The sequence below is a fragment of the Talpa occidentalis genome, unplaced genomic scaffold, assembly GCF_014898055.3.
Source record: "Talpa occidentalis isolate TD23 unplaced genomic scaffold, MPIMG_talOcc4v2.1 talOcc4.13, whole genome shotgun sequence".
Taxonomy (NCBI): domain Eukaryota; kingdom Metazoa; phylum Chordata; class Mammalia; order Eulipotyphla; family Talpidae; genus Talpa; species Talpa occidentalis.
Window position 1 is genome coordinate 52299715 of NW_023601322.1, and position 12862 is coordinate 52312576.

The 12862-nt window shown below is 35.4% G+C and overlaps 1 protein-coding gene across 5 annotated transcripts in view; it reads right to left on the reverse strand.

The window, feature by feature from the left end:
• The window catches only part of CEP76 (centrosomal protein 76), a 34457-nt gene extending 21655 nt beyond the window's left edge, over positions 1-12802 (reverse strand). For 3 of the 5 annotated variants that reach the window (XR_005124656.2, XM_037508874.2, XM_037508873.2), the window contains exons 1-8: positions 12666-12802; positions 11424-11579; positions 10329-10410; positions 9487-9711; positions 7359-7544; positions 5486-5583; positions 5026-5154; positions 1257-1445 (exon numbers count right to left, since the gene is read on the reverse strand). Coding sequence is in view for 4 of the 5 variants with exons in the window: in XM_037508874.2 (XP_037364771.1) it covers positions 1257-1445; positions 5026-5154; positions 5486-5583; positions 7359-7544; positions 9487-9711; positions 10329-10410; positions 11424-11579; positions 12666-12728 (1128 nt within the window). In the remaining variant the exon portion in view is untranslated. The other 2 variants (XM_037508875.2, XM_037508876.2) reach the window with 2 other exon arrangements.
• Positions 12803-12862: the final 60 nt, after the last annotated feature.

Genomic DNA, 12862 nt, shown 5'->3' on the forward strand with positions numbered 1-12862 from the left:
AGCTTTTGAGAACTATGGCTTGAAAATAACAATCTTTTTGGAAAAATGTTTGCTTTCAATTATCTTTAATACAAAAATTTTTCTAAGATAAATACTGATGGTTTCACTTATATGTAGAATATAGAGAAACCAAACAATGGATTAAAGATAAACATTAAAACCAACCCTTGAAAAACCACTTGACCATAGATCTGAAACATCCAGGAGGGAGAAAGGGGAAGGGAGGAAAAGGAGGTGAGTACAGCTGATGATGGTGGAAGATTACAGGTGAATTGGTGGTGGGAGAACTATAGTGATTACACCTGTGGGGAGAAATCTTTATTGCGAAAAATGTGAACAAGTATGTAAAATAAAGGTAGTTCAATGAAAAATATATTATTATTATTATTATTTTTTAAAGATTTATTTACTTATTTATACAAGCACTGGGTACAGTCAGAAGCGTGGGAGGGTGAGAGAATTCACCAGAGTCAGAGCAGGGAGCAGAACAGACTGACGAAATACACTGCTGAGCAGAGCAGCAGGCAGCAGAAGAGGTCTGCGCACCATGTGGGACCCTCACCCTGTGGCTGGGGATCGAACTGGCGCTGCAGAGGCTGTGGGCAGCTTCACAATCCAGCGCTCAACTGCTGCGCCACCGGGGAGTCCCAATGAAAAATATATTAAATAAAAAAAAAATCTTTCTAACTGATAAATGAGTCTTTACTAATCTAAATGGTTTCTTCCATTGTGTATGCGTTGCCTCGTGAATATACATACTCTTTAGAAGACTAACATTATTTCAAAACATTTTTCTGTTCTGTTTCAACAGAACTGGAATACTTACGATAGTTTGATTGTTTTTATAATATTCTCAACATTTCTGAATACAGAAGTGTAGAAATACCTCATAACCTATAAAATTAGTTTAATGAAATGAATTTATTGATGTTAATCAGTCCACCACCAATACATACATGTAAACTAAGCAAAATACCATGTAATCCAAGAATTTTTTACCAGTATTTATTTTGTACTGCCATTTTTAAAAAAAAGATGGATCATCTAATCAAATTTTAACACATGACTAGAATACATGAGAAAATAGATGTTATAATTTTTCTTTATGTATTGACATATAAATAAGAAAAATGGTGAAAGCATTCTGACTTGTTCAAGTTGACAATAAACATTTTGTAAGTTAATTTTTTTCACAAATGTTTAGAAACAGGTAACCATGATCTATTACTACTGATTTCTATTTATGTGTAGAATACCTTGTTTCTACAGAGAAAGGCCAGCAGAGTGCACCATTGCTCCTGTTTACCTCCTCCTCCAATAACAGGAGCTCTTTCATAACCCAGAACATTAACAAATCTTGCTGCTTGCCTTGGCGTGTCCAGAAGTCTCCCAGCTCGAAGTGGTTTAACATAGGAACAGACTGGTCTATTTATCCCATTTTCATCCTGGAGAAGAATGGGAAAAAAATTATCTAAAATGAAAGATTAATCATTCCCCATTTTAAAACCTTTTCTTAGAATGCAGCTTTTCCCTGCTATCTGAAAATAGAGCATTTCTATTTGGTATGATTTTGAGGTATGGCAACAATTTTCAAGTGATTGCTAACATTTTCTTAAAACTGAATGGCCTTGGGGCCTCCCCTGGTGGCGCAGCGGTTGAGCGCTGGGTTGCGAGGCTGCCCGCAGCCTCTGCAGCACCAGTTCGATCCCCGGCCACCAGCGAGGGTCCCACAAAACAAAAAAACAGAAAAACAAAAAAACCAAAAAAAAAAAAAAAAACCCAAAACCAAAACAAAACACCTTAATGGCCTTGGGCCTCCCTGGTGGCACAAGGGGTTAAGACACAACTATGAAGCTGTCCGCAGCCACTATAGCACGAATTCAATCCCTGGCCAGGGAGGTGACCCACATGGCACAGCAGACCTCTCCTGTTTCACCCGCGGCTCCCCTTAGCAGTGCATTTCCCTGGATCCATCTGTTCTATTCCCCACTCTCTCTCTGATGAATCCTTCCCCCCTCCCCACCCCCACATCTCTGGCCTGCACCCAAGCTTTTGTATGCATAAGTAAAAATAAATCTTAAAACAAAACAAAACAAAAAAAAAACAACTTAATGGGCTTTAGGCAGTACTAAGATCAGTGGCATTAACTTAGCTGTCTAAGTATTACTAGTTGCAATCAATGGTTACTAGAAAAGAAGGCAGAATTTTACAATAATTTTTTCTGGGTTCTGACTAATGGGTATACGTTTTTTGAATTGACCAAGCCAAAATTTTAGCATACACTAAAAATGCTTTACAATAAAAAACAAAACCAAAACAGTACAGCTGCTATACTATTGAATGTTATGTGCAAAAATCATAATTTCAAATAAGCTTTAATGCAAAAACAAACCAAAAAACCTTAATAGTTTTAAAGGTCATACCCTAAAATTTAAATTTAAATTTTCTCACATTTAAAAATAAAAGCTATCATTAAGTGAATCACTACTGTAGTACAGCAAAACCAGTTAGAGGGGGTAAAAAAGAACAATGGATTACAAGCTTCCCCCACTATCCCAAGAAGAATGTTCCTAGTTGGCATAATTTGGTAGGTTCTTTTTTGGAACTGGAAACACTACTTCACTAATGTATATAGAAAAATTTTGACATTCCCAGACCCCAAAAACAAGCCTACTAAATCATAATCAAAGTGGAACAAACACCTGAGGGGGGAGGAGAGGAGCAAATATTGTTTAAAAATGAATGATGATATAAAAAATATATAAAGAAAAAGAAAAAAAATTGGAACAAGACTGCAGGCGAAATCTATATTAAGCATAATGACACTACGGTTTGGATAGATGTTTGGTCAGAATCAATGTAAATACTTAGTTCTCATGTGGGTCAGTTAGTCCTACTCTTTTAACTCTACCAACAGGCAATAAAGTAGATACATTTGCCCAAATTAATTATCAATAGTAGCATCTCAAGATATGTTTCATTACAGCAATATTTCTAATATTATCTAAATATAGCTCCACAAATTTAAATGTCTTGAAATTTTCAGTATTACAGCTTCAAAATCTGCACTAATAAGAATACCACTAACTACATGTGGTTATTTAATTTTTAATTAAAATGAAATAAAGTTTAGAATTCAGTTCATTAGTCACATTATCCACAATTCGTGTGCTAACTAGTCATACCTGGCTGATGGCTAGCATATCAGAGAGCAGGCACAGAACATTTCCATCAATCTACCTTTACTTTGCTGAAAACTATTTCCTCTTGTTGCTGATAGCATTGAAAATTCATTTTCAAGTATGTATAATAATTTCTTGATTTAAAACTGTTGTAATTAGATTTACTGCCTTAACCATTGCTCCTTTATTTAATAGCTAATTACATGCAGGAAGCAGTAAGAAACAGTACTAGGGAATTTAAGTAAAACATTTTACTTACTTTCTGTTTTTGGAAAAAGTGGGTGAAAACAACAAAATATTGTCAAAGCTGCAATTTAATAGTCTATGACTAAGTTGCAGTTTGATCTTAGAAGACTCTTCACTTCTCTATTCTTCATATTGTTTATAAAAAGTGGCAATGCCTGGGAACTTGACAATCTCAGATGGTTACCAAGAGATTAAATGACCTTATATGATTCAAATCTTCTCATGACAAACTCTAAGAGACAAGAACTTGTTAAAGTAGTATTTCCAGGGCCTCCCTAGTGCCACAAGGAGTTAAGTCTCAGCACTATCAAGCTATGGGCAGACACTGTAGTAGGAATTCGATCCCCCACCAGGGAGCTAACCCACAGGACACAGCAGACCTCTCCTGCCTCGCCCGCTACTTCCCCTTAGTACTGTGTTTCAGTATATCTGCCTGTTGTGCTTTCCACTCTGTCTCTGGTGAACTTCTCCCCCTCCACACACACACCTCTGGCCTATACCCCAGTTCTTGTATGCATAAATAAATTTTAAAAAGTAGTATTTCCTGAAAGAAAATCACAGTTTCTTGATTTCCTTAATTGCATACTCCATCCTATTTCACTTTCTCCTCTTTTACCTGCTACTTCTCTGATCTTTTCTCTCCCAAACCCTACCCACAATCCTCTCTGGTCCCAGATTATGCATGGTAATGAATAACTTCACCTCAGACAGAAGGGAAGCAGTCATTATTTCCATTGTTTCTCTTTGCTTTGTGTGTACAACATTTTTGTCTTGCCTACCCATTCAACGTACAGACAATGCTACCAAAAAATAAGGAGCTATTTCTCTTTTACCTATCACTGGAATCTCTCATTTCTAAGCTCCTCATGGAGAAACTGAATCATTTTTACCCTGTCCTAAAATCTAGGAAAAGGAGAATAAAGCTAGATAAATGTAAATCTCTGATAAATATAGTTGAAAACTACACTATATTCACATGAAACAATCTACATGAGACTGAGAACATATAAAATATTTGAATGGCTTCTCAAAAGATAGAAAAAATATGGATTTGATCATACTTTATGAAGGTTTGTTAATGTGAGAAATAGGCTTAATATACAGGAACAAAAGAGACAGATTTATGCAGTAAAAATGCTGGAGGTAAATATTACTGGTCACTTGCTCAGAGATCTTGGTTATATATAAATTATTACATGCAATATCATCTTAAAAAATACTCTAACAAAAGAACACATGCCCAGAGTCCTAGTTCTACACAAGAAAAGCTGAATTCATATGTAAATTGCAGTGTCCGAGTATTTAAGTATCAATCAAGTATATACTTCAAATTAAACAGAATGGGTTTCCATCTACTCTAAATCAAATGTTAAAAAAAAAGGTTTTAAAAAATAATGGAAAATAAAAAGCAAAATATCACAATAATTGTATTATGTTACTCACTCAGTGAAACAAAGTTACTCAAAGCCATCAGTCTATCTCACAAATAAACTTTCATTTGTCTGGATATACACGTTACAAATTCAAATTTAATGAAATTTACATTAAAAAAAATCTCAAATATAGGTGTGAAACTTTTCTAATACAACTTACAAACCTGTGCAAAAATCTTAACCAGTCGTGAGCTGTGTGAGGGTCGAATTTGCAAATATTCTCTCCACCATTGCTTAGCATACACAAGAAATAATCGCTCTCTCTCTGCAGTTTTCTGTCGTTCCAAAGCAAGCTTGAAATTTAAAAAAAAATTAAGTTTTTTAAATTTATATTCATTCTCCTTAATTACTACAAAACATGCACTTCTCTCCCACCACTCTCTCATCTAAGCCATCATTTCCTTTTGCCTAATAGAGCCTCCTGATTTCCCTTTTCCTACACTTTCACAGTACAATCCAGCCTCCATACAACAGTTAATGTGATCCGTTTTCTTCCAAGACAAATTTTTACATTATGCTATACTTATCTTACCTAAAATATGTGATTTTCTAAAAAAGAGTACTTTCCAGAATCAGCACATAAATATACTAGTATGAAAACAAGAGAGCTTCAGAATTATTTACCTGCGTATTCACCACTTCTTGAGATAATGTTTGATTGAGTGGTGGGTACATCTCAAGTTTTATATTTAAAATTCCCACAGACACTTTTGATTCTGTGCCTATAAAAATAAATTTTTAGAGCTTCAGAGGTTTCAATTTATTTAGTGTAACCAAAATAACTTAAGAATTTTATATTTTCCCACTTTCACAGAATAACAATAATGTCTACAACCTTTAACATTCACATTAAAAATGAGACAAACTGGTTTTTATTTTGTACAAGGGCCTTTATCCAGTTATACGGAAATTACCTACTTTCTTAGTTTCCAATTCACATTTTAAGGTACTTTTCAGACCTAAAGCATTTCAGTTTTTTTTAATCTGTATCTTCATTAAACATGTAATACCAACCACGCTTACATTAAATTCCAGGTCACAGCAACTGTTAACATCTCAATCTCAGAAAATACTTATACCCTTTGTTACATGTAATAATTTCTACCTATACCTTCCCTTTTTTTTCACATCCACGCGCACAAATTTTCAATCCATGCCTGGGTTTAATGAATTAGAAAACAAATGCATTTCACATAATAATTAACATATCTTTGGTGAATCAGAACATACTTGTTTCTGGGTCATTACTGATCACGTTAGGTTTGTATCTGAAGACAAATACTGGGCATTATTTCTTTGAAAATAAACTTTTTCCTCTCCCTTCTATTTAAGGAAAAACACATTCTGGGTCTCACTTATCAAAATCCAAATTACTAAGGTTATACTGTCTACTGGGCAGGTTTAACTCTGCAACTGCTGGTGGTGGACTAGCCTTACTGATCTTTGTACTTCTAGGACCAGGTTTAGTTATTAAGTAAATGAATCAGAGATGTTTACTTTGTAAATCCATTAGTAAAGTTTAAAGAAAGGTCTTATAAAGGGAATTATTTTATCTTTAATTTTCATGTTTAGAGGTCATGTTTTATAGTTTTTTGCTCAGCACACCCGTTCACATACCTAGACATTTCTACAACTTAAATAATTGTTATTTGAGCAAACCCTTATATTTTTTTCTTTTTGCCTCAGTTCACCATTTGTCATTTGATTTTTACTACATTTGTGAAAGTTTAAAAAATGTAAATTGGGAGGGTGGTGTTTGTGTCTTAATATTTTTGTCTCCTGAATTATTTAAGTAAACCTCAGTCGGTTTATTAGTAGGTTCTTAGTTTATTAGTAGGTTCTCTGTATTGTGAGAAAGGTCTAAAAAGCAACACTCAAAATCTATACACAAAATATTGGTATATTTTGTTGCTTTTCAATGTATTAGCAAATAAATTCATTCTCCTTAATTACTACAAAACATGCACTTCTCTCCCACCGCTCTCTCATCTAAGCCATCATTGGGGTAGACTATAAGATTCTAAGGAGACAATGGTTAATAAAATAGGCATTATTTCTATCTTCAAGAAGTACCATTCACTGGTGCTGACATGAGCATGTTAGGACCTGTCTGAGTCCCACTTTCCCACACGTAAAAGGTGAGAACAATGCCTACTCCATAATCTTCAAGAATCATTACCACAGGAAGTGAAAATCTTAAATTTTCTTTATAGTCTTATATATAGTCAAATTAACCTGGAAGGAAAAAAAGCCCTCAAAATGTCCATATTCATTTTCCAGGGAAAAACAAATTTAAGACAAGTCAGATTTAGTGAAGTGCTACACCCATAATATTCTTCAAAACATTTACCAAGACAGCAATACTGGAATCCAATTGTAATTCTATGAAATTCCTTTCACTTGTCTCATTCTTGGTCTACATGTTTATAAAAAAATGAGATGCATTTACAAATGAACTATAGCTATGAAAGGGTAACAGTGATATTAATGATCATACCTACACCCATAAGTTCCACAGTAAGATTGGTCACTCCATTTTCAGAGCCCAAAACTGATCGCCACTCAAGAAAATAGGATGCAACTAAAGTGGTTTCACCAAATATATCTGTTTTGATTAGCACCATATGAATTGAATCACTTATTGATAACATTGTTGTTGAATCAGCCATTCTAGTTCCATCACCTAGCAACACAAGCGAAAAAAAATTATACCACACTACATATTTAGTTAGGTCAATATAAAATAATACCTTTATTGAAAACAACACTGAATAATACTTTTATAAAATCAAAGAGAATAATTTGATAATGTCTCACAAAGTATTTAACAGACTGGCAATAAAAGTACATTCCTATTTCTATCACCAACTTTTGAGTGGACTGGTATAATTTTAACAAGCTATCAAGTTATGTAATGCTTTTCAGTGTTTCTTGATGTTTAAGAAATAAGTCTGTTCTTTAAAAATACTTGACTAGGGCCTCCCTGGTGGCCAAAGGGGTTACGTCTCAGTCCTATGAAGCTATCTGAAGCCACTGCAGCACGAGTTCAATCCCCAGCCAGGGAGGTAACACACATGGTGCAGCAGACCTCTCCTGTTTTGCCTGCTGCTCCCCAGAGCAGTTTATTTCAGTAGATCTACCTGTTTTCTGCTCCCCATTCTGTCTCTGATGAATCCTCTCACCGGTCCTCCCTCTGCCCCCCACGCCTCTGATTTATACTCCAGCTTTTGTATACATAAATAAAATAAATCTTTAAAAGTACTTGACTAGGGCCTCCCCGGTGGCGCAGCGGTTGAGCGCTGGGTTGCGAAGCTGCCCGCAGCCTCTGCAGCGCCGGTTCGATCCCCGGCTGCTCCCCGGCCACCGGAGGAGGGTCCCACATGGCGCGCAGACCTCTCCTGCCGCCCGCTGCTCCCCTCAGCAGTGTACTTCGGTCCTTCTGCCTGCTCTGCTCCCCGCTCTGGCTCTGGTGAATTCTCTCACCCTCCCGTGCTTCTGACTGTACCCAGTGCTTGTATAAATAAATAAAAATAAATCTTTAAAAAAAAAAATTTTTAAATAAAAAGTACTTGACTAAAGTATATGCTATGACAATAAAAGCCTTTATATATGCCAACATTAATCCCCAAACTACCTCAATTCCTACATCTCATGAAATGATTTCTATATTCACAAAACTGAAAGATCTAGCACCTTGGAGCCAAGAATATAAGTCACTAACTTATTGAGCCATTATGCCTTATTAGGATAACAATTTTTACCAGAACGAAAAAATTTTACTTGTATATTAACCATATTAAAATTTTAAAGTATAAGTCTACAACTTTACTACATGTGCAAATATAAAGATTTCTATATTGACAAAATATATAAAATACCTTTACAGAAACAAACATTATATACTAGGGAATTAAAATTTGACTTGGCCTTTTAATCTTTGTGCATACATTTGTAATATGTTGAGTAAATGCTAGAGGTACCAAGGAAAACTGTCAATAGTTATAATGCTTATAGACAACGGAATTTACAAAGTAAAAACAGACTAAGTGTGTTAAAGAATTCCAATTATAATCATTTGTGAGAACTAGCCCATGTGAGTCTCTATATGTCACTTCTCTCATTAAGTATATTATTAAATATGTATCATTTTATCTTAATTATAAATTATTTGATTTAAAACAAACGGTATAAAACAATTATAGGAATTGTGTATCATAACCTTGAAGTTATAAAAATGAGTTATATTTTCACATCTAAACTGACTTATTTAAAAGTTATCAAACATCATACATTTAACCATCTTTCATAAATAAGAAAAGATGATGTTTCATTCTCCACTATATCCCCAGCACTTGCCTTAGCACAGGACCATGTGTCTCAAAGGCCTTTAAATCTTACTAAAGAACAAGTCACTAAAACTGTCAAAAATTAAGTTTCAGAGAAATTGGCAGAAAATAAACCAAAAAGGTGGGCAGTAGTAGTTTATACAGAAAAGAGCAATGGGGGAAAATTTTTAAAAAGACTAGAGAAATTCATGAATTGTAAATCATTCAACAAAAGATAGTTATTCTGCAATGAAACCTAACAAAGATTTACTCAAATGATTGTATATTACTACTTCTTACCTAAACTTTCTCTGTGTACTTCAAGTAAAAAGCCATCATGAAAATCTGGTTCACAGGCACATGGAACAGGTTTAGAACGAAAACGTTGATTCCGAAAATGTAAACATAAAGTAAAGGTTGAACAAACTTGTCCCGGTAAAGGCTCAGGTTCTTGCAGATGTTCCAAGAAAGCTTTTCCACCCAAAACCTGAAGGTAAAGATACCTCCGAGTTGGATCAATATTAGCTGTAAAGTGTAGCAATAAATATGAGGAAACTGCCAAATAACTTAGGGAATGTGATCAATACAACAGGAAATAATAACTTGACAGGAATAAAACCGAAGACCAAAAAAAATAAAAATAAATAAAAAGTGTAACAAATTTTACTGCATAGCAGGACTATATTTGCACTTTGGGAAGAAGAGATACAAAATGTATCTTTTTTGAGTGTACATTCTAGCTACTTTCTCCCACTTATAAAGATGTCAAGGTCAAGTTTTAGGATACATTTACTTTTTATTTAGTATCTAACTACCCTTTACCACAAGCCAACTCAATAATTATCAAGTCAACAAGCATATTTCTTAGAAAACTATAGTACCATTACAAAAGTCAAGGCTATATGGTTTTTTATAAAAATTACTAAACTATAAGAAACAGATTTCTCTTATACTCTGCTATATATTATATCTTCTGAAATATTCCATGCAAAAGTCTTAATTTTTTCACTGATTAACAAAAATATAAGTATTTCATCCTGGGGGAAAAAAAAGGAAATTTTTTTTCTATCAAATACCAAAAACTAGAGCACATCAACATGCAATACTATCCATAATTAATGTTAAAAAAAAATTACACATACTTTTTTTTAACAATGTTGACTGTCTCTCAGTAAAACAAACAGATTGTTTTGGAGAAGAGGGGAGTTCTTGATCAACACTGTCCTAGAAAGGTAAAAAAAAATCAAAACAAATTAGAAAACAAAATATACAGTTAATCAGGACATGCCAATAAAGGGAACCACTGATTCAAAAAAGAAAAAAACCAAAACTACATACCACCCTTAATTTCCTATAATCAAAATAACAAAGCCCTGAATAAAAGATGGTGTAATTGGTCACTCCTGAAGACCCATAGCAAGGAACTGTCGACAAGGAATGTCCAGATTGCTAAAAACAAATCCTTACTACCTTAAACAAGACTAAACTTTCTCAAAATCTCATGTAACATTTGGTTTATGATTCTACCACAAACTGATTTTATTAAGGAAATGATAAGTCACAGAGAAGCTAATATGTCAATTTTTATAACAAATGGGTTCATAAGCCTCAAAAACCAAAAGAGGATTCTGTACCAAAATACTTATTCCCCTGGTGTATTCCCATCCAATTTTTACATTATAATACTCAGGTTTTGAGGTCACAGTTTCTCATTATTGCCTCATTTCAAAAGGCCTAGTTAGTAATTTCTGCAGAGAGGCTATCCCACTATTGACCTATTTGTATGAAAATATTTGAAGGTTCTTATATGCAATTATTTTCTTACAAGAAAGAGATGCTTGCTAATCATGTAGAAAACAGTGCCAAAGTGTTTATTTTACAAGTAGGCCTAATCTGGGGGAAAAAACCCACAAAACTATAGTGAAAAAGAACTAGGTTCTGAACTAATTTCACTAAAATATATGTACTTAAAAGTTACAGACCTAGAAAATGACAAGAGAAAACACTACTCCTCTAGAGAGGAGTAAGGTCTATAACTCCAAATTTATTGATACATAAACCTACCTGTTATATTCAAGAGTAGTTGATATTGGAAAAAAGGGGGGGAGGGGTATTACTAAACAAAATGGTTTTATTTTAAAGTGGTTTTATTGAAAGATGAGGCTTCAAATATGGACTGCATAAGCAGCATTAAGTATACTTAATACTCTCAATTTTTCCCCTAAAGGATTACTCACAGAAACAAAATTAAGTTCTTTCATCACATCATCAATGATTCCACGACGTCTAAGGGCTTTCATCAAATCTTCTGTTGATAACTGTTGTTGATCAGGCGCCAATTCTTCCCGTATTGTCTCAGCAAGGATTTCTCTTATTCTACCATGTACATCCATCTACATAGAAATTCATATTATAATTTACAACATTTCAAAGCAGTCAAATAGCTAATTTCTTTCAAAAATACCTCTCCCCAAAGACAATGGGAGAACATATAGAGTAAATTCAGAAAATCTGAGGTTTGGGCTTCTCAAGCTAATAGTAATTATAAAATCGTTACAAGAATTCCGTGAATAAATTTAAGTTTTTTAAATGAAACAATGTTGAAATATGACATTTTTAGTGGAAATTCTAAAAATAATCTCTCCTTGTCTATTACCTTTGTTATCATTTCCCCACAAATAACACTGAACCAAAAGAAATGGAAAATTATACTAATATTAGCAAAAGAACACAGACCTGGAGCACAGCTGGTGTGGATGTCAGCGTTCAACTTAATACATGTAACCCTGAAATAACTTATTTTCCATTTAGCTTTCTAGTAAAAAAAAAAAAAACAAAAAAAGTGGTGCTCTCTCGGGTGTATTGTGACAGCTAATCTCTGGATGCTAAACACAGCACAAAGTCTGGCACACAAGTGCACAATAAACCATAGCTTTTATTACTTCAGCTTACTGCATTTAGACTGAGTGCCTCAAAGACAATGCCTTCTTGAACTTTTGAAGTCACAAATGCTTCACTCCAAAGTCTTCAGTAACTAACTTCTCTTTCGTGACTTCTTTGGGAACTGCTGTTTAGGTTCAACCTCAATTACATCCAAATCTCACCCTCAAGGTTAATTCCGATTCTTGACCTGTGCATACGAGCCTGTTCCAAACTCAACTTACACTCGAGCTGCCTCCAGAAACCTCTCCATAAACGGTTTGTTTTCACAACCGTTCTGAACACTAACGCCTCTGGATCACTTTCAGACTCTTAACAGAGCACTCTGCGCTGTTCTCTCTCACCCAGCTTAGGAAGCTCCTCTGGTTTCAGACCCGAAATTTCTGTCCTTACCACGTAAGTTCGCGTCTCACACTCTTTGCTAGAGTCCCGGCAAACGTGAGCTGCGGGCCGGTCCCGGTAGGGCCCCCGGGCTTCCGACTCTGGGCCACAAAGCGGGCAGGGGGCTCCGGCCTCTCTCGGCGCCCGCGGCCCCTCACCTTGCTCAGTTGCTGGTGAATGAGCTGCTTGAGCTCCGAGGCTTTCTCCGGAGGCAGCGACATGCTGGGGCCGGCACCTCGATCCGCTTCTAGCGCGCGGCCCCGCCGCCCGGCGGGAACGTCGGTCCGTGCTGAGCGCCTGGTCCCGGCCGCCACGCGCCGCGCGCAGCTGTGGGGCGGGGTGGTGGGGGGGGCGC